Source organism: Ailuropoda melanoleuca, chromosome 4 (genome assembly GCF_002007445.2).
Source record: "Ailuropoda melanoleuca isolate Jingjing chromosome 4, ASM200744v2, whole genome shotgun sequence".
NCBI lineage: Eukaryota > Metazoa > Chordata > Mammalia > Carnivora > Ursidae > Ailuropoda > Ailuropoda melanoleuca.
In genome coordinates this window covers 1,410,706-1,434,852 of record NC_048221.1, presented here as the reverse complement: position 1 = coordinate 1,434,852, position 24,147 = coordinate 1,410,706, and the positions used below count along the sequence as shown (strand labels likewise).

At 61.4% G+C, this 24,147-nt stretch overlaps 1 protein-coding gene across 1 annotated transcript in view; it reads right to left on the bottom strand.

The window, feature by feature from the left end:
- The window catches only part of DOT1L (DOT1 like histone lysine methyltransferase), a 50,307-nt gene that overhangs the window by 17,381 nt on the left and 8,779 nt on the right, over positions 1-24,147 (bottom strand). Inside the window, exons 3-15 of the mRNA XM_019806611.2 lie at positions 20,976-21,039; positions 19,286-19,514; positions 17,179-17,273; positions 16,677-16,739; positions 10,091-10,146; positions 7,855-7,934; positions 3,953-4,021; positions 3,062-3,168; positions 2,814-2,855; positions 1,751-1,861; positions 1,423-1,657; positions 840-953; positions 25-116 (exon numbers count right to left, since the gene is read on the bottom strand). Of these exons, the coding sequence (XP_019662170.2) occupies positions 25-116; positions 840-953; positions 1,423-1,657; positions 1,751-1,861; positions 2,814-2,855; positions 3,062-3,168; positions 3,953-4,021; positions 7,855-7,934; positions 10,091-10,146; positions 16,677-16,739; positions 17,179-17,273; positions 19,286-19,514; positions 20,976-21,039 (1,357 nt within the window). The remainder of the gene's footprint in view (positions 1-24; positions 117-839; positions 954-1,422; positions 1,658-1,750; positions 1,862-2,813; positions 2,856-3,061; positions 3,169-3,952; positions 4,022-7,854; positions 7,935-10,090; positions 10,147-16,676; positions 16,740-17,178; positions 17,274-19,285; positions 19,515-20,975; positions 21,040-24,147) is intronic.

Sequence of the window (24,147 nt, the reverse complement as noted above, 5' to 3'; positions counted from 1 at the left end):
TGGGAGGCACAGGGCCAAGCTCACCTTCTCCTGGTCCAGCAGCTGCTGCAGGCTGGCCTTGTACTGGGCGGTCTTGGTATATGCCAAGAACTGCAAGTACTGAATCTTGAAGGATTCTAGGAGGGATCAAGTACACGGTTTCGCACAGACATGACCCCACTGAGGCCAGCAGGAAGGAGGAGAGCAGCCCTTCAGAAACAAGTCGAGGGTGGGGGACGGCTGCGACCTCCAGAGGCTGCTGAAGTTCGTCTCACCACCTGCCCTCATGCTGGGGCCTTCGGTCCCCACCCTGGGTGCCCCTCACAGCTCCTGCCACCACAACCCCATGTTTTCTTCCCTCCAAGACCACATGGGTTCCCATTAGTAAATCTGCCTGTTTTCTTAGGAAGCATGTGTTACTGATATTGAGCTGAGAAAACCGACAGTTCCCCAAATGTGAAAAGGAGTTTCTTTCACCCAATTTTTAGAGATAAGCAGCCGCTCAATCTATCCCGGCAGTGTGAGTTCGTACACGCTCCGCTCAGCAACACCGGGCGCCAAGCTCACCCCCAACACGGCCTCCCCAGCCCCGTGCAGCGGACACGGGCCAGGTGGTTCTCTGGGGGCATCCCGGGTGCTGGGGAGATCGAGCAGCATCCCGGCCCCACCCCCTCCCCAGTCCTGACCCCGTGTGCCCTTGGGCAGAAGCCGGCCCACAGACGAGTACATGGGCCCGGCTGACAGTGGCAGCACAGACCCTGAGCCCGTAGGACTCTGGTTTGGGGACCGGGCAGCACAGGGGCTTGCGGAGAAGCCCGCCGGGGGTCCCCACAGGCCTGCGAGGTCCGGGTGTGGCTCACCTAGCAGCTTCTGCAGTGCGGGCGGGGTGGGTGCCAGCAGCAGCTGGTCGGGGGGGTGCCGCTGCACACTGGGAGGTAGCTGGTAAAACGGGCTATGAGGTGACTTGTACGCATCTGCAGGGAGACAGAGCGGCCGCGTGTCAGCGGCAGGCCGGAGGCTCCCACGAGTCGGCCTCAGAGAACTGGCCAGCTTGTTAACACGGAGACTAAACGTGTGTCCAGACACCACGTCTCGGCACTTGGAGAAGCGGAGTCGCATCCCCGCGTGATCTAAGAAATCCACACGAACCATGTCCTCTCTGTGCAGCCCTTCATCAGAGCCCAGGGTGGGAGGATGATGGGAAGGCCCCCACCGGGGCTCGAAGCTGTGGACAGGCGTGAGGACGCCCCAGTGTGCCCACAGTAGGGTCTGGAACGCGGGTACCCAGCCACTCAGCACATGATGGTGTCACGGCGGCCTCCACCCCTCTCACCGCCGCAGGGGACAGGAGAGGGCCCCCGCTCGCTGTACCAAGGCAGAGCGGCGGGGAGCACGGAGAGCAGCAGACTGCATGCCTGTGGGGCCCGCACACGGCTGGCTCACCCTGCGGCGAGGGCGCTGCCGTCTGCGCCGCGGCCTGGGCGTGCAGGAGGTCCAGTGCAGTTTGGCTCTTCTTGGGCTTACGCTCGGGGTTCGCAGTGCTCATCTTCTTGGGACGCCCGCGCTTCCGGCCGGCCATCTTCCGCCCCTTCTTGTTCAGCTTCTTCTTCCGGGCTTTGGAGGGGGACGGCTTTTTGATGGCAGTCGCCCCAGCCTTTTCTTCCTCAGCCCCGGAATCCTAGCAGATGGGGGGTGGGGACGTCAAGGGAGCCCTGGCGGGCCCATCCGGCCACGTAAGCCTCCCTCAGCAGGGCGCGGGGCAAACACTCACCATCGGGGTGTCCGCGGGCACGGCAGCCTTGCTTTCGGGCACCTTGGTGGGAGTGGTCGTGGTGCTCTTGCTCTCTCGCTGCTGCCTGCGCCGAGCTGCCTCCTGTTCCTCCTGGAAGGGTAGGTGTCGGCTGTGTGTGCAGAAGGCTGGCTCCGCAAGTGCTCCCCTGGCTTGGCGCCGCCAGCCCGCTCTGCTCCCTTCTGCACACGCGGGGACGGCAGAGGCGCAGAGGAGCCCGAGAGCATGTGCGGGCGTGCACACCCCCAGCTCTGTGTCAGACGGCAGGCGCCCCCCCCTCCCCGAAATGGCGCAGGACCCTGGTGCTGGGGCAGGAGAAGCCTCCTGACTGTCATTCCCCTCCCGTGGGCAGCATGCTTCCCCACGCCGAGGGGTGCGTGCACTAGAGCACTGTCCTCCTCAGTGAGGGCTCCCGGCCACACCGCAGTAAGGGGAAGGACAGCGCTGGCCAGCGCCAGGGAGTGAGCACGGTCAGCACGTTAAGACCCGGGTGCCCCTAAATACAGTAGGAAGGAAGCGGGACTGCAGGCGGTTGGAAAGCTGTCCATCTCCTGGGGGGCCTCTCTTGCTTAGATACTTGTCTGAGGCAACAAAAAGAAAAACTCTTGCCCAGACGGCCACTGAATCTGGAGGCAAGTGAACTGCGGCCATGAGGGTGCGGGAGGGAGTGCTGGAGCAGACGGCAGGAGGGACGCGGGAGCCAGGTTTCGGCTGGCTGCCCTCGGACAGCAACTCGGAGCATTCCGGCCCCTCTGTGGCTTGGGCCTCAGGTCAGGACAGCACGAGGGCTGTTCGCCATCCTGTCTTTCGGCACAGCTCACCATGTCTCCAAATCCCATTTCAGACACTCATTTAACCCATGCCCCCGAAACGTGCACAAGAGTTGTGTTCCCACACAGGCCGCTGAAGACGAGGCAGGCGTGTACTGGGCCCCCAGGTCCGCATCGCTCAGACCAGCCCTCCTCCGTACGGCCACTCCCAACAGGCACACCCTCCACCAGCTGCGTATACACGTCACGAAGGCAAAGGAAAAACACACACTTACCCTGAGTTTTGGGTTTTTCAGACTAGAAAAATAGTTTTCAAGCTGAAAATGCAAAAAGAAAAGACAAAGTCTTGTTAGATGTCAGCCCCAAGCCCTGTCGGGGTGAAAGCAACAGCCAGGCACGCAGACACCAGACACTGGCCCATCGCGGTATCTCCCGGGCGGGCAGCTGGCAGGGGCCCCCAGCCTCCTGACCCACCCCCACCCACACTGAGGGCCGGGGGACACGCCCCATGTGGGGCACTCACTATGGTGCGGTCGATGGTGTGCAGGTAGTAAGAGACCGGCTTCCCCGTCCAGGACACCGAGCCTTTCAGGGGCGAGAGCTCCACAACGCGCATGATGGTGCCGATGTCTGCGCACAACGGGAGACGCTTAGGGCCCCTCCTGCGCCCGGGGGCTGAGCGGACGGGGCCCTAGGCCACGTTCGCTTCTTGGTGGCTCCCTCCCTCCACGAGAGACCCAGGTGAGGAGCTCCGGGTGAGGCAGAAAGGGGCAGAACCGCACGACCTCATCACCCAGGGCCTGCCTCAACTGCCGGCCAGGAGGAAGCTGGCCACCCGCACGCGGCTGGGTCAGGGAGACATGCACAGCTAGCTACCCCAGGGGCTTGTCCGAGGAAAACGGCGACAAGCCCGGGGTGGGTGGCATCAGAAAGCACTTGGAGGATGACTTAAAAACAATGCAGCAACAGGAACTCCCAGCAGCACCCGAGAAGTCACGAGCCCCTGAGGGCCATGCGGCCCAGCCCAGGGGCCCAGGTGAGCTCCTGTCCCTGGCTCTCTGCCGCCAGCCCTTCCTGTGCAGGGACAGGGCAGCCGCCGCCTGCCCAGGCCAATCACTACAGGAACACAAAGCACTCGGCAAACCTGTCCCTCTGAGTTCCATGCCGGGCCACTCTGCCTGCAGGGGACACAGGGCCATGTCTGGGCATGTCTGTGGTGGTCACACAGGATGTGCTCCTGGCACCGAGGGGATGGGGCCGGCGATGCTGCTGAAACCCCCAGTGCCCGGGACATCCCCGTAGAGAATGACCTGCCCCGATGTGAGCAGCACCCGGGGGACAGACCCCACACTGACAAACATCAGATGCTTAAAATCACATATATTAATGACTCAGCAACGGGAGAGTCTCTTACCACTCAAGTTTCTGCTGTTTATTCTGAAGTTCAGAGGCGCAAAGGGCTTCGAGGAAACGATTCTGCCACCTGAAACACGGAGACTAGTTATTGCCGTCCGTGGGCGAGCAGCTGCACACACACAAGGAAGGAAAACGGAGTCTGGCAGAGCAAGGAGAAGCCACAGGAGGAGTGGGGACAGCAGCGCGAAAGAGTCCCGTCTGCTTCCCACAAGCCAGAACAAAACCAGGAGACGCCTTCCCAATGGAAGTCTGCGCCACGAGCAGCTCGCGTGGATGGACGTGCTCTGGGCCCTGCGGTGCCGCCTGGCAGAGCTCCCACCGGGGGCCACCCAACTGTGAGGACACGCGCCCCCTCTGCCGTCTGGGTACTCGTGCGGACGAGTCCGGCAGTCACAACCGAGTCTGAGTGGCAAACGCAAACCCTCAAGTCCCAGGTGACACAACCACTACTTGACCGTCTGCTGGCACGGCCACGCAGACAGCAGTAGTTCCACGTGCCGAGTTCTAAGGAGAAAAAAGACGCACAGAGGCACCTGCAGGCTCGGAAGGGAGCTCACAGCGTGTGCGCGATAAGAAATACTGCAAATGAACAGATGCACATGCTCAGAAGTCACACTTTTTGGTAGCAGAAAAAAAGAATCACTCGGAAAAGTCAAAGAAACTAACGTCGTGTTGAAGCTGGGAAAGGCCGTCTGAATCCATTTCAACGCGTACGCGCACAGACACACCTGCCGGCCAGGGTGCCCCGGTCACGGGGAGCACCCAGCCACCCGGCCTGCGTCCTGAGCACCTTCCCCGGGAGGAGCAGGGGATGAGGGGCCCAGCGCTGGGCCGGGACAGGTGCGAGGTCAGGTGGCAGCCAGGGTCAGAGACCGCGGGGTCACATCAAAGGTCTCAGTGGCCAGAGGCTGAACAGAGTCCCATGGGGCGCCTGGCACCTGGAGGGCCTCTGAAGAGCGTGGTGCCGAGACCCCAGGTCGCCAGGCTGCTCCAGTTAGGAACGCACCACCCTGCACGGCCCACACGGCAAGGGCAACGGGAGCTGCAAGGGGCCCCTGAGGGCACATCACTACAGGACGCGTGTCACTACAGGACAACAGGTCAGGTGGCTGGGGACCGCAGGGCTCGGCGGGAGGTCCCACCCCATCAGGTCCCCCATGCCCGCCTGCAGGACACCATGAGGGGGGGACCAGAGCAGCGACACCCCACGAGGCAATGAGCCTGGATGCCCAGCAGGTGTCGTCAACAAACACAGAGGAGCCCTGCTGGAGCAAAAGCCCACCTGGCTGGCCCCTGGCCCAGGACGAGACAGCCAGAAGGTGGGCCGTTGGGCGGGAGGCAGGAGAGTGACAGGTTGGGGGGCCTGGGACAGCCACTGTTCATGCCTACAAAATGATCGGGGCCTCACGCGCACGCTCCCCTGCACACAAACCCACACGCACACACGGCTGTCAGTCCTGAAGGCAGCTGGCAACCACCTGTGTCTGTGCTGGGTGACCCCTTTGCTTCTCTGAAATGTCTTGTGAGGCAACATGGGGGGCCCATGCCATTCCTCTCCTAGCAACAGAGACAAGGAGGGCGTCTGGGGCCTTCTTTGAACCGGTGACCGGAGGCAGCTGGGAGGGGCAGGGAAGGTGCAGGCACAGGCTCTCCCGAGTGGGGAGCACCAAGGCCGCGTTCAGGCCTCTCCCGAGTGGGGAGCACCAAGGCCGCGCTCAGGCCTCTCCCGGGTGGGGAGCACCAAGGCCGCGCTCAGGCCACTCCCGGGTGGGGAGCACCAAGGCCGCGCTCAGGCCTCTCCCGGGTGGGGAGCACCAAGGCCGCGCTCAGGCCTCTCCCGGGTGGGGAGCACCAAGGCCGCGCTCAGGCCTCTCAGAATCTAGAAAACCAGCAGCAGCTTTAGCAGTTGTGTTAGGACCTGCAGTGACCGGCCAAGGATGAGAGCACTTCCTGAGCCTTCCCGTCCAGGCCCCGGGAAGGGCACTGCCGACCACAGGGCCCAGGCCAGCCAAGGCCCACACGGAGGCCACAGCCCATGACCCGTTCCTCCAACGGGGCATGCCACACTGGGGGCCGGGGAGGCCAGACCTCTAATGAGGACAGCAGCAGCCCCTGCCACGCCCCAGGGCCTGGCCACCCTTCACCCCAGGGCGTCTGTGAGGAGGACAGTCCACAGACTGGGGTCTGAGCACTCGGCCGGAGGACTCGACCCACAAGCCGTGGGCTCCTGTCAACGCTGAAACACCATGGGTGATGACCAAGGACTTTTGATTCTGCACATCACCGAGCTCAGCCGGACAGAGCCCCCCCCACCGTCCCGAGACTTTCTCCACACGGGGAGAAAATGAAAAATGGAACAGCCAGGACCTTGACTCTCGGCTCAGTGAGGACACACAAGCAAGAGGCATGAGGGTGCAGACCGAGGGGAGTAAACAACCAGGCAACATGGCCCTTGTCCACGGGAGAGAGGCAGGAGGACCCACTGCGGCCCGGCCCGCGCGCCCCCGATGGCGTCCAGAGTGACCCGCACCCGGAAGAAGGTGCTGGTGTTTCTATCTTCCCTCCAGGAGCTCGCTGGGTTTCCTCTCCCGTGCTGGGAGTCAGAGCACACACGCTGCAATCTGCTGCAGTTACAAAGGCCTGAATTGGTGTTCAAATGAAACTAGTTCACGCCCACCTATCTAGAAGGTTCTGGACTGGATGGTCTTGCCTGCCTGACATTCGAAGCGCAGGAGGGCTTCCCACATAGGAAAGGGAGAAGAGACACCTGACCCACGCTGCCTGGTGCCTGGGTGTGGCCTGAATCCCCTCCGGCACTAAGACAGAGCCCGAGGGAGCTCCTTCACCCGTCCAGCATCTGCAGGGCAGCTGTGGGGGTGGGGCGCGGGACCCCGTGGCACGTGCACCTCTGGCACAGAGGGAATCTCGAAGCCACCACTCAGGACAGACATCCTCAGGTGCGCCGCAGGAGGAGCCAGGGACAGCAGAGTGCTCCCCCGGAAGGAGCAGCTTGCTGGGCCAGGTGGCGAGGCCAGCCAAGAGGCTGTATCCCAGCACGCCGGCCCCTAGTCTCAGCTTGCCAAGATTCAGAAAACAAACTTTCCCCTAGAAGGTTCAGGCCAGATACAGCAGAGGACCTCACCCCAGAGAACCACCCATGCAATTCCAAATCCAGAAGCCTCCACCAACACAAGGGAAACGCAATCCTACCTACACGCCAACCAACTCCCAGGGCAACAGCCCAGCTGGGGAACCGGAGCTCGGGCTATCAAGCTCCTTCCACGAGCCCCCCTGCCCCCCGCCCCCCGCAGCTGTGCCCAGCAGCTCTGCTGCAAGTCCAAGACTCACGCAGCAAAGGGCCTTCCCTCCTCCCACCAGGGACAGGAAGGCAGCCGAGGGCAGCAGGGGCGGCTCTGACCAGGCGGGGAGGGGCCCAAACATGGGAAAAACCCAGAAAAAGCCAAAGAGGACCCTCTGGACGACCCCAGTGGCCTCACTGCCCCCAAGTTAGAGTCACCAGATGAAATGGGGACGTCAGTCAAGTCTGAATTTCAGGTATACGGTGAGTGACCCTTCAGTATAAGTTTGTACTGAGAAGGTATTCGTGGTCTGCAAGAAATCTAAGAGTGTGACCGGTCAGCCTGAAGCCCCCTGGCAGCCCCCACCTGGGGAGATGCGGTCAGCCTGTCAGCAGGTGGCAGAACCACAGTTGGCGGAACCCCATGCCTGAGGCCTTCCTCCTGGCCTGCACGGGGAGGGCTGTCCACACTCACGAGGACCCCAGGCACAGACAGGCCCGGGGGTCCTGGGCACCTCGAGCACGTGGTGGCCATGCGGGGTGGGGTTGGGGTACGCCGTGAGCACGTGGTGGCCACGCGGGGCGGGGTTGGGGTACGTTACCTTCCTTCATGTTCGCAAACCGCTCCTTCAGCTGGTGATCCACCTCAGGACCAAAGGCAAAATTATTCACAAATATAACACTGCAAAATAATATTCCAGTTGAGTACGCTGAAGGCTCCGGTTCCCGACGCCATGGAGTCCCGCGCGCACCACGTCGACCGCCTCCACTGCCAGCCCCCCAGCCCAGAGACGCGACCTGGGGCCCTCGGGGCACTAGGGGCAAGCAGGTTAGCAGTGGGTGGCCCCTGCCGGCTCCTGGGACGTCCCTAGGGTGGGAACGCGGACAGCATAAATGTCACCCGGGCACAGAGTGAGAGGGCACCTGGGCAGGAAGGCAGCATGGACTGCGTCAGGCCACATTTCAGAGTGAGCCGCCCGAGGGCCTGCAGGGCCAGAGGCACAGTCCTCCTTCCTCCCCGCGCCGTCTGGCCCTGGGCGACGCAGGGGCCTCAGTCCGAGCATGCCACCTAGGGCGGCCGGGGAGGCCGCTGCCCCACACTGGGCGTGCGGAGACGCCCCCTTCCTGCCCGCCCAGGCCCAGCTCGTGCCCACGGCCAGGCACTCTCTGAATGGCTACGGTCCACAAACAGCCGTGCAGCTGCTCGTCTCAAGCCCCACAGGAAGAACAGCTCCCGAGCCAGCTGTGTGGCTCTTCCCTCCCACGCCAGGGCCTCCAGGTAACACCTGGCCACAAAGGGCAGAACCGCAGACAGAGGGTTCACGTCCTCTCTCGAAAGGGACAGGAGACACCCTGGGCTGATGGCCATCCCCTCGCTGCTTGTTTTGAGTCTCAACAGTTTAAAATCAAGATGTCTAGAAGCCATCAGAGCAACCAGGTAGCGGAACAGTCACAGAAGACCTGACCACAGCAAGAACAGACACTGGACGCCAACGGGCAGAGTAGCAGGGAAGAAATATTAAAGACACGGATCAAGCCCAGTGTGATCTACCTGTGCCACCGCGCAAAAAGATAAGGATAGGAGGCTTTAGGCTGGGGTGCGGGTGACCTGGGGAGCCAAGGGACAGGGCCCTGACAAGACAGCCGGGCAGGACAATCTCACAGGGAGTGAGGCTGGCCTGTCCCAGTCCCTGCTCGGGGACAGAGCCTGGGAAGACAGGATGTGAGCCAGTAAAGGCCCTGGGGACGGCTCTGATGGAGGAAGGGTGCCCCAAAGGTACCTGCCCTTCCATCTCACGCACAAGGGGTCAGAAGCAGAGCGAGTCCCTAACAAGAAAGGGGCTGGGGGGGGGGAGGGGACACCCCTCCAGGAAGCAGAGCACCCGGGGGGACATCAAGGGGACACTCTCCTGTCACAAAAGCCTGTTTCCAATCTGCCTGCAGGACAAGGAGCAGACGAGGCCCGGAAGACAGTGCCCTCCCCGTGAGCTCTCACATCACCAGGGTGACCACAAGATGGGACACTTTGGCCCAGATGCTGCTGGCCAGTGCTAAGCACTGGAGAGCCCCCAGAACCCCACAGATGGGGACACCCACGGGGCCAGCAGGAGTCTCTCAGGAATAGGGGGGAAAACCTGGCCAGTAGGGGACAGCAGAGCAGAACCATCTCAGATGAGGACTTCTCATGGGACAGCCACAAAGGGAGACGCTCTGGAAAGAACAGCACCCAGCGTCTACCTGCCCCCAGGAGTCAGACAGTGGGGACTGTGGGGCAACAGACAGTACGTGCCTGAAGGAATGACCGGGAGAGACCAGACAGCAAGGTCCCCCAAAACAGTGGGCCACCATTGGCAAGGCAAGGCTGACTTCTCCCCAGGAAGATGGCTCTGGGGTGTGCAACAACTCTCAGGTCCCTGAGCTTCCAGCGATCTCCAGCGGACTGCAGCACCCCCGGCCTGAGGCCAGGGGAAGGGCTGCAGACCAACCTTGGGCCCACAGCGGAGGCAGAGAAGCAGCCCTGCCCCCACACCCCACTGGGGGAGGTGTGGACACAGCAAAAAACCTGCATGCTGGGTGCAGGGCCCAGACAGCAGGAAAGGGCCCTTCCTGACGGGCAGCCGGGGCACTGGCACGTGTCGGCCTCGAGCCACACCTGGCCCTGCCCTGGGGCCCTGGGTCTGGCTCCCGGGCCACCTGCTCGGCTGCAGGGGAGGGACGGGGAGAAAAGGAGCTCCACCAGCCTCTGCCAGCCTCCGCCAGCCACCCCTCCCAGGCGCACTGCAGTGCGCCCCACGGCCACGCACCCTCCCTCAGGGCACCCGCCCGACCAGGCCCTACCTTGTGTTGGCAATCCGCTCTCTCCACTCTTCCGAGAGGAAGTCGCCTCTTTCCAGCTGAAAGGAAGAGAACAGGAGGGAGGCTGACTGAGGAGGCCTCACCCGGCTTCACGCCCTGCCCACCCGCCGGCAGAGAGAAGATGAAATGAGCGCAGTCACTGAAGTGGGGAGGATGTAAGACCAATGCGGCGGTGGCTCCGGGAGGTTCCTGCCCCACCAAAGGACACACTGCGGTCACACAGAGCCAGCCGGGGGCAAGCCTGGCACACGGCCACATGGGATTCCCAGGCTGCTGGCGGTTCTGGATGGAGGTAGGTCGGCTGGCTGGCCAGGGCTACCACGGAGAACAGTGGTCATACACTCGGCGGGCGCCCAGGCACACAGCACCACTGGGGGAGAGAGCGCCAGCCCGGCACACGGCAAAGGCCAGGCTGGCTCCCTGCACCACCTTCACACCGGCGTGGCGGCTGACCCCGGCGTCCCGCGGGCTCGCTCACCTGACAGCAGCCCATCTGTGCCTTCAACGCTGGCTCTCTGCACTGCGCGTGCCAGCATGCTAACACGGCGACTCCAGGAGCACCCGGTTCTTAGTGACCGAGATGTCCGAGCTGTGGCATTCAGCAAACCAAGACGTCTAAGTTCATCATTCTTTGAAAACACTATTGCACCACGCCTCAGCGTACCGAGGAGAAGCGAGCGCACACGTCCCCACGAAAGCTGTGCGTGCGCGGTCTCAGCAGCAGGATTCGGAGGAGCCAAACGATGGAGACCATCCAAACGTCCATCAACGCGTCCACCACACATGGGAGTGTCCCTCGGCCGCAAGCAGGAGCAAGGCGCCCCCCCGCGCTGCCCCAGGAAGGACCTGAGCCCACGACACTCAGGGAGGGAACCAGACACAGAAGGCCCCACGGCGTGTGAGTCCACGTGTGTGACATGTCCAGAACAGGCTCCCCCACGGACGGGAAAGGGGCTCACAGGGGCCGGGGGCTGGGGAGGGGATGGGGGGGTGACTACACTCACCTACACCCCTATGCATGCCGCGGGGTGACTAGGAACCCTCGCTCTCCTCACGAAGACAGCAGGAGCCCACTGGGCGCTAGGCCTGCTGCCGCTCAGAAAGGGACAGAACAAAGACCCTGAGCAGAGATGGTCCAGCGAGCACTGCTCACCTGGTGCAGAGGCCGTGCGCCAGGCCACGAGCCAACCCTACACCCTCCAGTGCGTGCACAGAGACCATCCAGGGTGTCACGTGGTGCACGTGACCGTGAAGGGCACGGGGGGTGGGGAGAGGGGGCAGCTCCCCCAAACGCGCTCAGGCACCGTGGGGGGCTGTCCACACCCCAGCTGTCCTATCTGCAAATCTTCTCTCCACCTGTGGAGCTTTCTAAATCTGTCACACTCCCAAGGACAGGCCTGCCAGGCCTCAGGAGTAACTCGAGTCCACAGTCTCACTGGTGCTGTGCAAGAGAGAGTTTGCGCGGCAGGCCTGAGACTTCCCTCCTCAGAGGCCGGCTCACAAGGCTGGCCCTCTATGGCGCCTGGAACCAGACTCTGGCCACCCTCTCTGGCGAGGGGCTCGGTCCCTGAACCATCCGTGCAGACACGGGGTTCGTGCTGAGCACCTGCTCCCCTCCCGGAGTCGGGGGTCCTGGCCCGACGAACAGAGAAGCCCGTGAGACCGACCCCCGCAGAGAACACGGCGCTGGGTCTCTGCCAGCCGCCTGGACACCACACCTCACACACACGGTCCCGTCTCATTTGGGGAACTAAGTGCGTCCTGTGGGGCACCCCGGGAGAGGACTCTGGAAGCTCGTGCCTGGCATCCCCACCCCCACCCCCACACCGCTGTCCTGAGCTCACGTTGCTTCCTATCCTCTCTCTGTATAAACCACGGCCTTGGGGACGACCGTCTGCTGAGCCCTGGGGTCCTCCCGGCACATCCCGCCCCTGGGCCTGCTCCTGGGGATGGACACAGACGCCTGCAGCCACTTATCCACATGGCCTCCCTCTCCTGGCAGCTCCCCCGTCCAGGCCGTGCTGTCTCAGGCCACAGCACCACTGCTGAGCTGAGGCAAGAAGACAGCCACTCTCCCAGGCTCTGCCTGCCTGGTCCCGTGGCAGCTCTGCTCTTGGCATGGGTGGGCTGTGACCCTCTGACAAAAGGGACTGGCTGAGTCGGCTGTGCTGCTGGGGCTGGTGGACCTGAGTTAACAGTGGCCAGAAAGATGTCTGTGGCCTTCCTGTGCCCCTGCCCAGGGACCCCGTGAGTAGGCCCAGTGTCACTGAGACCTTCAAGTACGGAGAAATGGGAAGACATGCAGAAGACCCCTGGCACACACAGGTGCAGAGGGCTTCGGTGCCCACGACCACCTATGCCACAGAGACCACTGGTCAGCGCGTGGCCCCAAGGCCGCAGACAGGTGCAGCCCCACCCCCAGGCCGCCCCAGCTGGCCCCAGATGTGGTCCTGGAGGCCGTGCTCACCCCTGCACGGAACACACATGCTGTCCAGTCAGGGGAAAAGAACACCCACCTGCCGGTGACCCAACCCAGACCAAGACCAGAGCGGCAGGTGGGCCAGCACCTCTGAGATGCATGGGGCCCCAGCTGACGTGGCCCAGCCACCCCAAGGGCCACACGGGCACCATCCTGACGTGGACTTAGCTGGAGAGGCAGCAGGTGCCCTGGGGGAGGCCCTGCACACATCCTGGAGAGCGAGGCTCCTGCCCTTGACACCCTGGCACCACTCCCACAGCATACAGGGCTCATGGTGAACAGCACGGCTACTGGGTTATGGGGGCTCCAGGGGCCTGGACCTCAGCCTGGGCAGGGAGTTGGACAGAGTATCTCCCAGGCAGAGGGGACACCCTGAGGTGAGATAGACCCGCGGGCAGAAGCCAAATGAGAGGAGGGCACGGGGGCTCTGACAGGAGGAGGCATGTGGGTGAGCAGAAAGGGTCTGGCGCTTGGGCACCGCTGGGCTGCAGGACAGGGAGGCGGGGGCTGAGGCTGGCAGGGTAAAGCCTGGCTGGGCGGCGCCTCTGCAAAGGCGGGAGGGGGACAGAGGAGGCAGCGGCCACCCGGGGATCCGCGGCCTGCAGAAGCAGGCTCTGGGGCTTGGAAAAGCACACTGGGCTATTTTTAGACTCCTGTTGGCTCTGTTTCCTCTTAGGTTCTTAAGTAACAGAAGCAGGACTGCCCGCCAATAAGGACGCCTGGTCAAAGCCACAGAGAGCTGCTGGGAAGGTCTCACAAGACCCAGGACACAAGTTCCCGCCAAATGTGGGTGCTCACCAGTCAGCACACGCTCACCACGCCCTGCCGGAGCCTGGCGGGGTGCAAGAGGATGCCCTCTGGAAACAGACAACAGAACAGCAGAGGCATGGCCGGCCGCCCGTCCTGCAGCCAGCTTTTTCCACACACCCACTGCCAAGGTCGTGCCCAAGTGTCCTTTGAGCCAAATTCCATTTGCAGCCACCTCTCCAGGGCCGCGGCGGGGCCAGTGAGCACTCTGCCCCACACGAGACCCAAGGAATGAGGCGGTTTCACACGGGGAGCCCCTCCCATGTGCCGACCACTGCACCGCCAGGCCCTGATGTGCCACTGAGCCAGGATGGAGACAAGAGAAAGAAAGAGGACGGCAGAAGGAGAAGTGGGCGGGCAGCGCCCCCAGCCTCCCCCTGCTCCTTGCCCCAGCCGTGAGGAGCACCCGACGCTAAAACCAGGCTGCGCATAAAGTCCTGGAGGCCGTGCCGAGAGCGACAGGGGACGCTTCTGAGAAATGTGGCGACACGACCTCTCCACCACGGGCTGGGGCTTTCTCACCAGAAGCAAGCAGTGGTTTAAAACGTGAAAACCTGCATTTTAGTAAGTCCACTTAGGAATGCAGTCAGCATAAGAGCAGATGTGGGGGACTGCGCGGGAAGAAGTTCCTTGAAATGAAGACCCACTGGACTTCCTGCGTGTTCAGCCCAAACGGCAGACCCCAGGGAGCCTCAGACATGGGGGCGGAGAATTCCAGAAGAAACTGCACCAGGAGACTGGGAAGAGAACCCACTCTGCCTGTGCACGTCCTGGCCCCGGAAACACAGAACACAAGCAGAGGGCGCGTCTCCTCCCCACAAGGGCCAGCATCACCCCACACCTGAAAACGTCACAAGGAAGGAGAACTACCGGCCGGTATCTCTCGTGGACGCAGACACAAACTCAACAACACAGGTGCAGCACGGAAATCCAACACCATGTGAAAACCACCGCGCACCATGACCCGACGGGACTCACCAAGGCACGGAAGGCCGGAGGAACACCCCTGCTCGCCACATCAACAGGCCAAAGAAAGATCCCAGGAGCGTGTCAACACACACGGAAAAGGCATTCAACAAACTGCAACACCCGTTCATGACGAAGATTCTCAGCAAAATAAGAACAGAGGGGACTGCATCCACTTGCTAAAGAACACCCACAAAATACCTACAAACTCACACCACCTCCGTGATGAGAAAGTCGAAGCTTTCCCAGGAAGATCAGGAATAAGGCCGCAGTGCCCCTCGCACCACCAGCTTTTGGCAGTATACCGTACATACCAGCTGTTACACTGGCTCGTGCAATAAGACAAGAAAAATAAAACATACACAGATTGGGAAGGAAGACATAAAACTGCCTCTGTTCACAGACGACATGATCATCTATGCAGAAAATTTGAAAGAATTCAGAAAAACAAACAAACCTGGAGCTAATACGCGATTACAGCAACACTCCAAGGTAAAAGTATCATTATATATTAATATGCAACAAAGGTCAACTGCTTTCCTGTAAACCAGCAATGGACAAGTGGAACTTGAAATTAAAAAGACAATATCGTTTATACAGGCACCAAGAAAGACAGACGGAGAGACAGACTTCAGTATAAATCTAACAAAACGTGTACGAGGTCTACATGAGGCAAAGTACCAGGCTCCGATGCATGACATTGGTGAGGGAGAGGCAGGCCGTGTCGGATGCAGGAAGACACGACACTGTCCGGAGCGGCTGTGCCGGCTCAGTGCCATCCCGCCCCTGTCCCCACAAACTGACTCTACGCCGACTCCACGGTTTATCTGGGGAAGTAAAAGGCCCACAGTGGCTGACACAGCGTGGAAGGAGAAGAACAAGGTCAGAGGACAGGCGGACGCTGCCTGAGTAAAGACATGCTACAGAGCCACAGGAACAGTGACAGTGTGGACTGGTGACGGAGCAGACAGAAAGACAGAGGAGCAAGAGCAGAGTCTGAAACCACGGGGCTGAAACAGCTGGGCCTCCATGTGCAAAAAAAAAGATCCAGGTGCCGCCCTCACAGCCTCACGGCCCTATACATAAAATACAGCTACGAAACTCCCAGAAGACACTAAGTAGCAAGTGTGGGTGGCCTAGCGTATGGCAATGACCTTCAAACACTACAGCGCAGGCATGACCCATGAAAGGAGAAGCCATCAGGCTGTCCTAAGGAAGGGGAAACCTCCCCTTTCCCCTTCTCCCCACACCCCAACCGACCTCCAGCCCGTCATCACATGACTTATTCTAGTTCTCTAATGCAACAAGGAACACCAGCTCCAGCTCAACAGTCAACACCCCATGGGATGGCTTGCTCTGGGCTGCTGACAACAGACAGGACAAGAGATGAACACTTGTAAGAAATCTCCAGGAGGGAAGAGCAACAGGGCCGGCCAGGGAATCAAGTGGAATCTCAGTGATTTGGGCCTTGAGCTCTGGGTATGTGCAGATAATGACCTGAGATGGGAAGAGAAAGATGAATTAAAGATCCGGTTTGGACACACTCTGTCTGTGGTGTCCCTGCCGTGGCCAAGTGGGTGCAGGCTACACGGCCGCAGCGTGTCCGCAGCAACAGAAAGAGTAGGGGACGAGTCTTGGGCCCAGACACAGGTTTCAAGGTGTAATGCAGATGCCCCGGACAGGAGCAGACAGAGGACAGGGGTCTAGAACCCCAGCCGGCCAAGGAATGTGGGCATCGCAAGGCTGGGCCAAGCTATGGAGCCCGAGGCACAGCAGCAGCCAGGAGAGCTGGGGGTGCGTGCCGCCCCAAACCCGAGCCTCGCCAGGAGGGTGACTCACCGGCTGGGTCACATGCTGCCAAGAAAACAAGGAGAAGATGTCTTCTCATCCACCACCCCCTGCCCAGTCCCGTGCCGCTGCCGTGACAAGACACATGCACGACACCGAAGGAGGGCGCCCTGAGACCGCCAGGTGCCTGGAGACACGCTGCAGTCTCTGCACGAGACTGCCTTCGTTTGGCTGAGGGCTGGGGGAAAAGGGCGCCGCCACGTGCCACGTCTGTCCTCAGAGAGCACAGGGCAGGAGTAGCTGTAGCCCCCGGAGGAGGCCCAGAGAGGGCAGAAGAGCCAGGAAAGGGAGGAGGGTATTGGTGATGCCGAGCAGGCCTTCCCCTCCACAGCGCCGCGCTCCACGGGGGGCAAGGACAGGCAGGGAGGGCGGCCCCGGGAGGGAAGAACGGCGGGTCAGGGAAGAAGGAGGAGGCACAGAAATGGAGCCGGGTTGCTAGCCACAGGGGCATGGAGCGATGGCACTCACTGTGTATTCTGCATGCTTTTTTCCATACCATTTCATCCACTTCCTGAACTCTCGGTCCATGGTCTGCAAGGGAATGAACCAACAGCCCGTCAGTGGCTCCCCGAGGCCCCTTCCTACCCGCCTCCCTGGGGATAAGCTGGGTTACTGCCCTTTGAGAAGCAGCCCCGGATGACCCTGGAGGTTGCAGGGGAGGACAGACTGTAGGACCTGCAGAGTCCACCAGATGTGCAGGCCACACACTCTAAAGACATTTCTGGAGATGCACCTACTGCCCAAACCCCACTGACAGCACCCCAGGGGGCCCAGCCGGGGGAGACGAGGCTGTAGTCCTTGCTGGCAGCACACAGTGGGGCCCAGAGGTGCATGCAGAGCACAAGCAGCCCCTCGGACCGCCCACCTCGTTCTGTCCTTCCCTCCTCACACCCCATGGGTCACAGCAAACAAAGGTCTGAAAGCAAAGAGATGCACGCACACACCTGTACCCCAATCCAGAGTCACTCACCTCCGCGTACTTGGCTGGGATGTCGGCTTTCTCCACGCCATAGTGATGCTTGCAGTTGGTTGCCGCGGCGACCTGCAGCACGACCTGGCCCACTCCTTCAGAGAGAGAGCAGGACCGTCAGACGCAGCCCTGGCGACAGGGGCTCCACCTACCTGGAGTCGAGGCCCAGCCCAGGCAGGTGCTGGCCATGGGGGCAACAGGCAGAGGCCACTGGCTCTCCAAGAAGGGGCGAGCACTCTCCAAGGTCACTGAGGAAATGCCAATGACCCAGGCCGTGAGCCGAGCCCCCAGTAGGGAGACGGCCGTCTGGCCTACACTGCCTCACACAGACCACACTCCGGGGCTCCCGCGATGGTGACCTGCTCTCTGTCTACGGCACCTGCGTGGCATCGACTGTGCAGCCGCAACTCCACGAGACGCAGTAACGCCTCCGGAAGGCTCCCAGGTTACCACCACAGCACGGCCTAGCCGGCCGGATCTGAAAGCCCTGAGAACACCCCTCGACACTCGGCATCGACTGGGGTTCAGCGCAACTGGGAGATAGCAGGAGAAGCCCCCCCACCAGCAACAGGGTCTCCAAACCACTGTCATGCGCTGGCCTCGCCGTGCAGCCCAACAACCGGGCTGAAAGCACCGACGTGCCCGGCTGCGCTCGTCACGAGGGGTCGTGCATGCACGCTTTGGGGTGGCTGGCGCTCAGACCTCAGTGCGCCAGGAAGCTTCGCCAACAGTCTCCCCTCCTACTTGGGTCAGTCATATCTCTCAGATAACATGCCAGCAGCCTTCTGAGTTTGCACTTTGAATAGAATACATTAAAAAATTAAAGACAAGCACACCGGGGCACCTGGCTGGCTTGGTTGGTGGGGCACGTGACTCCCAATCTCGGGGCCATGAGTTCAAGCCCCACGTCGGGGTAGAAGTTACCTGAACAAACAAAAAATCTTAAAGAGAGAAACAAAGAAAATAGGCCCACTACTTAAAAACGCAGGGTAAATGGCAAGGGCCGTGGCGAGAGGACACAAGGGTCGTAGCCAGGGGACGGGGGTGGGGTAGGGTGGTAAGAGCCGGACATGAGGAGCTGGGCAGGTGCTTTCCAAAACTCCTAAACCTTTCAGTACACGCAGATAAGTTCTGTGGCCTTTTAGGTAACCGACTTTTGACGCATATGAATTCTTTTTTTCTTTCTTTCTTTTTTTTTTTAGAGCACGCACACGCACACACACAAAGCGGGGGCAGAGGGACAGAGAATCTCAAGCAGACTCCCCGCTGAATGCGGAGCCCGACACGGGGCTTGATCTCACAACCCTGAAATCATAACCTGAGCCGAAACCAAGAGTTGGACCCTCAACTGACCAAGCCCCCAGCGCCCCTAAGTGTGAGCATTCTTATTAAAGTATGAATTGCGTGCTTAAAAGGACTCAGACTAACGATGACATCAAAAAAGTGGTCCTTGCCCGGTGTGCTGGGCCCTTTTCCGAGCGCCACGGCTGTGCCGGCTTGGGACGGGACGCTGAGTCTGCCGCACCACAAGGTTCTATGTCAAAACAAGGTCACATCCGGGTGGCAGAGCCACCCCTGTGCATGGGGCTCCAAGGGCAGGCTGACAGCCGGCCACCTCATCAGCCCTGTCACCCCAACACGTCCCATCCGGAATCGAGCAACCTGAGGGGTCTGTCTACTCAGTACAGTCTGTAGTCCGTCACCTGCTAGGCCACACTGAGGACAGGCCCCTGCCCTCAGGAGCCTGCTCCACTCTGGGGCCAGAGGACCACCATACACAAAGGAGGGGGGCGGCTAGTGAGAGCTGGGGAATGGGGGGAGGAGGCAAAGACAACCAGCAACGCGCGGGGCTGGTCTGCAGGGGTCACGGGGGTCCCCTCTAAGCCAAGAACAGGTCCAGCAATGCGAGGAGGGGTGAGAGACGGGGAGGGGCCCTTGGGAGCACGACGACCCAGCTTCTCCTCTGTGCAGAGCACCGGCTTGGCGCAGAGAGGGGCAGCCCCGCGTGGGGGGCTGTGGGCGACCCGGGGTGCTGACCGAGCCGCCCCCTCCATCTCCAGGGGCCAGGAGGCTGGTGGTGCTCACAGCATGGCCTGCCCACACTCACCACTGCCCAGGTCCACAAACAGGTCATCCTCGGTCATCTTGATCTCATCGATCATCTGCGCGACCAAGTCAAAGGAGGTCTCTCCGTACACCTCCGGGGAGAAGGGCTCGTAGTTGTTGAGCTTCTCAGGGTCCGTCACCGAGTGGTTGTAGACCTGCTGCAGGATGTGCCGCAGGAGCCCGTTGGACGGCCGCGTGTTCAGTTTCATGGGCTGCGTGGTCCCCTTCCACTAGCACAGCAGAGAAAGCACCGCACACATCACAGGCGGCCGTCCACCCCGGCACCTCCCGGCCGCTGCCCACGCCGGACAACGGTGCTCATGCTCGTGGGCGACTGCCCACACCACCCCACTAGACACGAGAGGTCGTTAGCCTCGGCTACCCTGCAACCCTGGCCTCAGAGCTGCGCCTTCACCTTAAAGTCTGTCTGGGCAAGAAACGGGCCAAGAGCCACGGAAAGAACCAGAGCCTTCTGGGTCCTTGTCAGGACCCTAGGGGCTTGATCTCTGCCCTAGGGGAGAGAACTGGGCCTGCATCCCGTTTAGCTCATGCTGGCCCAAGGACAAAGTCCTCAGGCTCCTAGCCCTGGGGCACCACTGAGGCCTGGTGCCCTGACCCCTCACGGTCCACCCCCTTGCGACTCACGGCAGCTGCCCTTCAGCCACCTGCAGCCTGTGACGGCAGCACTGACAGCTGCCGAGGGCCTTCCCAGCCTGGGGCCGAGCCACCGCCGTGCAGGGCACTAGAGGCTGCGTGGCCTGGCCACCATGAGCTGCTCAGGTCAGCCCCAAGCCTCAGGCCCCACCTCCTGCCCAGGACAAAACCAAGGGGAGGACTCTGGGCTGAGGCAGTGGCAGGCGGGGGCGCACAGCTGACACCCAGAACTTCTCTGAATCCCAGGTCCCTTGCACAGGACGCCATAAAATATTCGTCTGACTCAGCATCCCCCTCCCCTCCCGTCAGTAATAGTGATGGGGATGACCGCCCAGAGAGCCCAGGCTAGCCCGTGCAAGGCCCTCGGAGCTGCATGGCCTGACATCCTGCCATAGCCTCCCCTGACAGCAAGGCTCCTGCCAGAGAACCCCCACCCCCACTAGGAGCCCACACCGCCTAGACAGTGGAACGTCCTTAGAAACAGGAGTGATGCGCTCTCTGCAACTGCTTTCGCAGTCTGGCCTGGCCCGGCTGTTGTCTGTTCTTTGCCAGGCGAAGGCTCCCCAGGTCCCAGCATGGTGGCAGAAGGAGGTGAGAGCCTCAGGCCTCTCCATAAACAGAATACCCCAAAGGGATGGCAGGAGAACACTCATAACAAAGCTGGCTGAGGGACCGGAGAAGCCCCGGGCAGGCTGCTGACTGCACCTGCCTGTCTCAGCCCATGGGGACAAGGCACCGACATGAAGGTCCATATGCACTCGAGACCCCGGGGATGAGCACTCAGCATGCCGGGAGAAGGGGACGCACCCCACCCTCAGGCCGGCCCCAACAGCGGCTCCCCAGAGACCTCCCACTGGTGGTCAGCAGTGGCCGGCCCCAAGCCGCACGTGTGAACGCACACACTCCAGGGTGGTCTGCGGGGGTTCGCGAGGCGTGTTGTTAAAACCACCCAGGAAACGTGACGGGCAGCTGGGTGAGCACCCCTGCACAGGCGCCCGACGGGCAGACGCACGTGAGGGAGGCCAGAGGCCACCTACCAGCTGGTGGATGCTGTCGATGGCACGGTTGTATTTGTCACAGAGCCTCTGCATGCTTTCAAAGCTGAAAAGGCAAGGGAAAGGCGCCAGTCACTGCGGAGCTCAGAACAAGCCACAGGGGGCCTGGCAGGCCGTTCGGGAGGGACGGCTCCTGCACAGGCAGAGCCAGCTCTCGCCTGGTGGGAAGGCAGAGGTCGCAGGGCACCAAGGAGAACCACGAGTGGGCAACAAGGCTGAGCCCAGAGTCTGGGGCTGAGGCAGTCTTTGGCTGCGTGGCCAAATCGTGTACCTCGGGGCAGCCTGCGAAGGTCGCGGTTCATGGGCCAAACCCAAGGTCAGTGGTGTGTCAGTGAGAGAAGGGGCTCTGCACAGCCTTCATAAAGCACTTCGGCTGGGACCAGACTGGCCCTGACTCCCCACCCAGTGGGCTGGACAGAAATCCCATCCGCTCCCCCAGCCGGACCCGCTAGCCCAGGGCCACGTGCGCGGGCCTTACAAGGTCTTCCCTCCAGGGCCGGAAGAAGCCTCCATCTCAGCCCCAACCTGATGGGCACAGGGGCCACCCTGACTTAGCTGGATCCTCTTACTTCCGTGGCCCACCCCTCTGGAAGAGCAGCAGAGCCCATTGTTGCTCTTGGGGTCCTGCGTTCGCCATAGGAGCCCAGGGCCGCTGTGTCACTGTCCTTTGTGAGGACCCATCACTCTCTGGTAGTGGCTACCCCTCCCGCTCGCTCCCCATGTCTCTTGCAGAAAGGGCCCCTCACTCTCCTGGCAGAAGAGGACACGGCCCAACACCCGCCCGCACAGACTCCAACATTCTCAAAGATGTGCAGGCAGCGCGTGGCAGGTGCCTAATGAGAGCCTGCTTGGGAGTTTTTCAATGAGACTGGACTGTCCCAAGCCCCACCATGTTTACTCCAGGGATGACTTTCAATGCAATGCCCTAACCCAGAAGGTCCCCCCAGGACTGACTCTGCCTCCAGGAGACACTGTGCAACGTACGGCGACATCTGGGGACATTCTGGGGTGCTCCTGGCATCGAAGGGGTGGGTGAGGGATGCTGCACGGCCTGTGACAGTGCCCGGGACACCCCGCAGAGAATGACCTGCCTGACGTGAGCAGTGCCGGGGGGACGTGCTGCGAGGTCTGCGCTGTGCTGAGGGGACGTCAGCTGGGGGGGCTCTGTCTAGAACACCTACACGCACACAGCGGCAAGGAGGCGTCCTCCCGGAGCCAGATGCCAGGAGCCTGGGAGAGGCCCCTCCACACACGGGACATGGGAAGCAACGAGCACGCCGTGTGCACCCCAAGCCGCCCGCCCCCCTGCCCCCAGCATCTTCGCTGACCACCCACCCCTCATCCTCAGTCCCAGATTTACCCCAAGAGCTCACGTGCACCTTTTCTTTACAACAGAAATAAAAGGATTCAACTGAGCTGGCTCCCCGACGGCAAGTCCAAGGTCCCCCATAGGACAGCATGGCGGAAAAGCGGGAGAAGTGGAGAACGAGTGAGAAGAGTAGCCACTATCAAAGTGAGATGGGTCCTCACAAAGGACAGTGACACAGTGGCCCCCGGGCGCCTGTGGCGAACTCAGGACCCCAAGAGCAACGATGAGCTCTGCTGCTCTTTGAGAGGGGTGGGCCACAGACGCAGGCCGGACACAGGTGGTACAGGCGCTCTAGCCCCCTCCCCTGCTAAGCGCCGGGCCAGGCGGGGTCACAAGGAAGCAGGACCTGGCAGTCCGCAGGCCCGGCAATGCCCCAGTGTCAGAGTGACACTCCTTGGTCCTCCTAATTTGCAAAATGAAAGATCCAGGATCTCTGGCTCCTAGTCTCTCGAGCAGCCCTCAGGGGAAAACCATGGCACTACTTTGTAATTTGATTTCCTTGTGGTTCCCCTCACCTTCGACAGCTGTGAGCCACCCAGGCCCAACCCTGGAAGGGTGCGCAAACGCTGTGGGCTGGCCCTACCGCCACCTTGCTTGAGAGAAACAAGGATTTCCCACCATGAACCTGACTCTGAGGCCACACCGGTCCCTCAGGCGGATGCCTCCAGACTGGCCACCCACTCCCAGTCTTTTCTAAGCCAACTGAGTATGGAGGGAAAGAACCTCAAACACCCCCCTGCAAACATCTTAGAGCAAAATGATCCTGAAAAACGCTGGCCGCTCTCAGCCAGGCCCAGAGCAATCACCCGTTATTAAAGGTGTGTTTCACTGGCCAAATGACTGACATCCAAGGGTCAGCAGCCGTATGCACCCTCACCCCGGGAGCAAGAGAGCGCACCCCAGTCCTCGGTGTGGGCCCACACCGCCAGATGCACGCACACCACCCGAGACCACGGGGCCTGGCTGCTGTGTGTGAGGGGTGAGCACAGTTCTCTTTTTTCTCAACTGCTGGGCCAATTATTAAATAGGGAACAAGACAGGAGGCTAAGGGAATGGGATCAGGGCTGGCGAGCAGACCAAGAAGCCCCTAAACAGAGACTGGGTCGACAACACCTGGGTGCCAGGTCCTGTGAGGCGCCCTGGGCTTCTCTGGACTGTGCTCCTTATCGAGAGGGAGCTAGCGAAGCCCACAGAGGACACAGTCCTTCAGGGAAGACGGCAGTGCCGATTCTAAGCCTGCCAAGAGCTAAAGCGGCAGGAGCATGGAATGTCAGCCTTCCTTCTCAAAGAGAAACAAAAAACTCAGGCAGGCATTCCAGAGACAGCCTCGCCCTTCTCCACCCACAAGACTCTCCTCTGAGATCCAGGACGTGCCTGCAGGAAACTGCGAGAAGCGGCCAAAGGGCTGGACTCGAAGTGACGGACCAAACCCCACTGAGGCCCAGACGGGGGCCGGCCAGAGCGCGAGCCAGGAGGCCCGTGCAGAGGCGCTGCCCCCAGGCAGGAACGCTGGCTGCTAGCGGCTGCCCGCAGGGAGACCGGCCCCTCGGCGGCTAGCTCGCGCTGATTTCACACATACCGGGCGCCGTTTCCGCAATGTGGCATTTACAATTACGTCCTCGTTGACAGCCTCTGCCAATATTTGATAAACATTTCCTACCAAAATAACTTCATGGAGGCGACAGCCAACTCTAAAAGGAAATTTCAGACCAGCTTGCGCCGTCGAAGAAGAGCTGACGGAGACTGTGTCCCCGGCCAGCGGGGAGGCCGCGCAGAGCTCTGCTC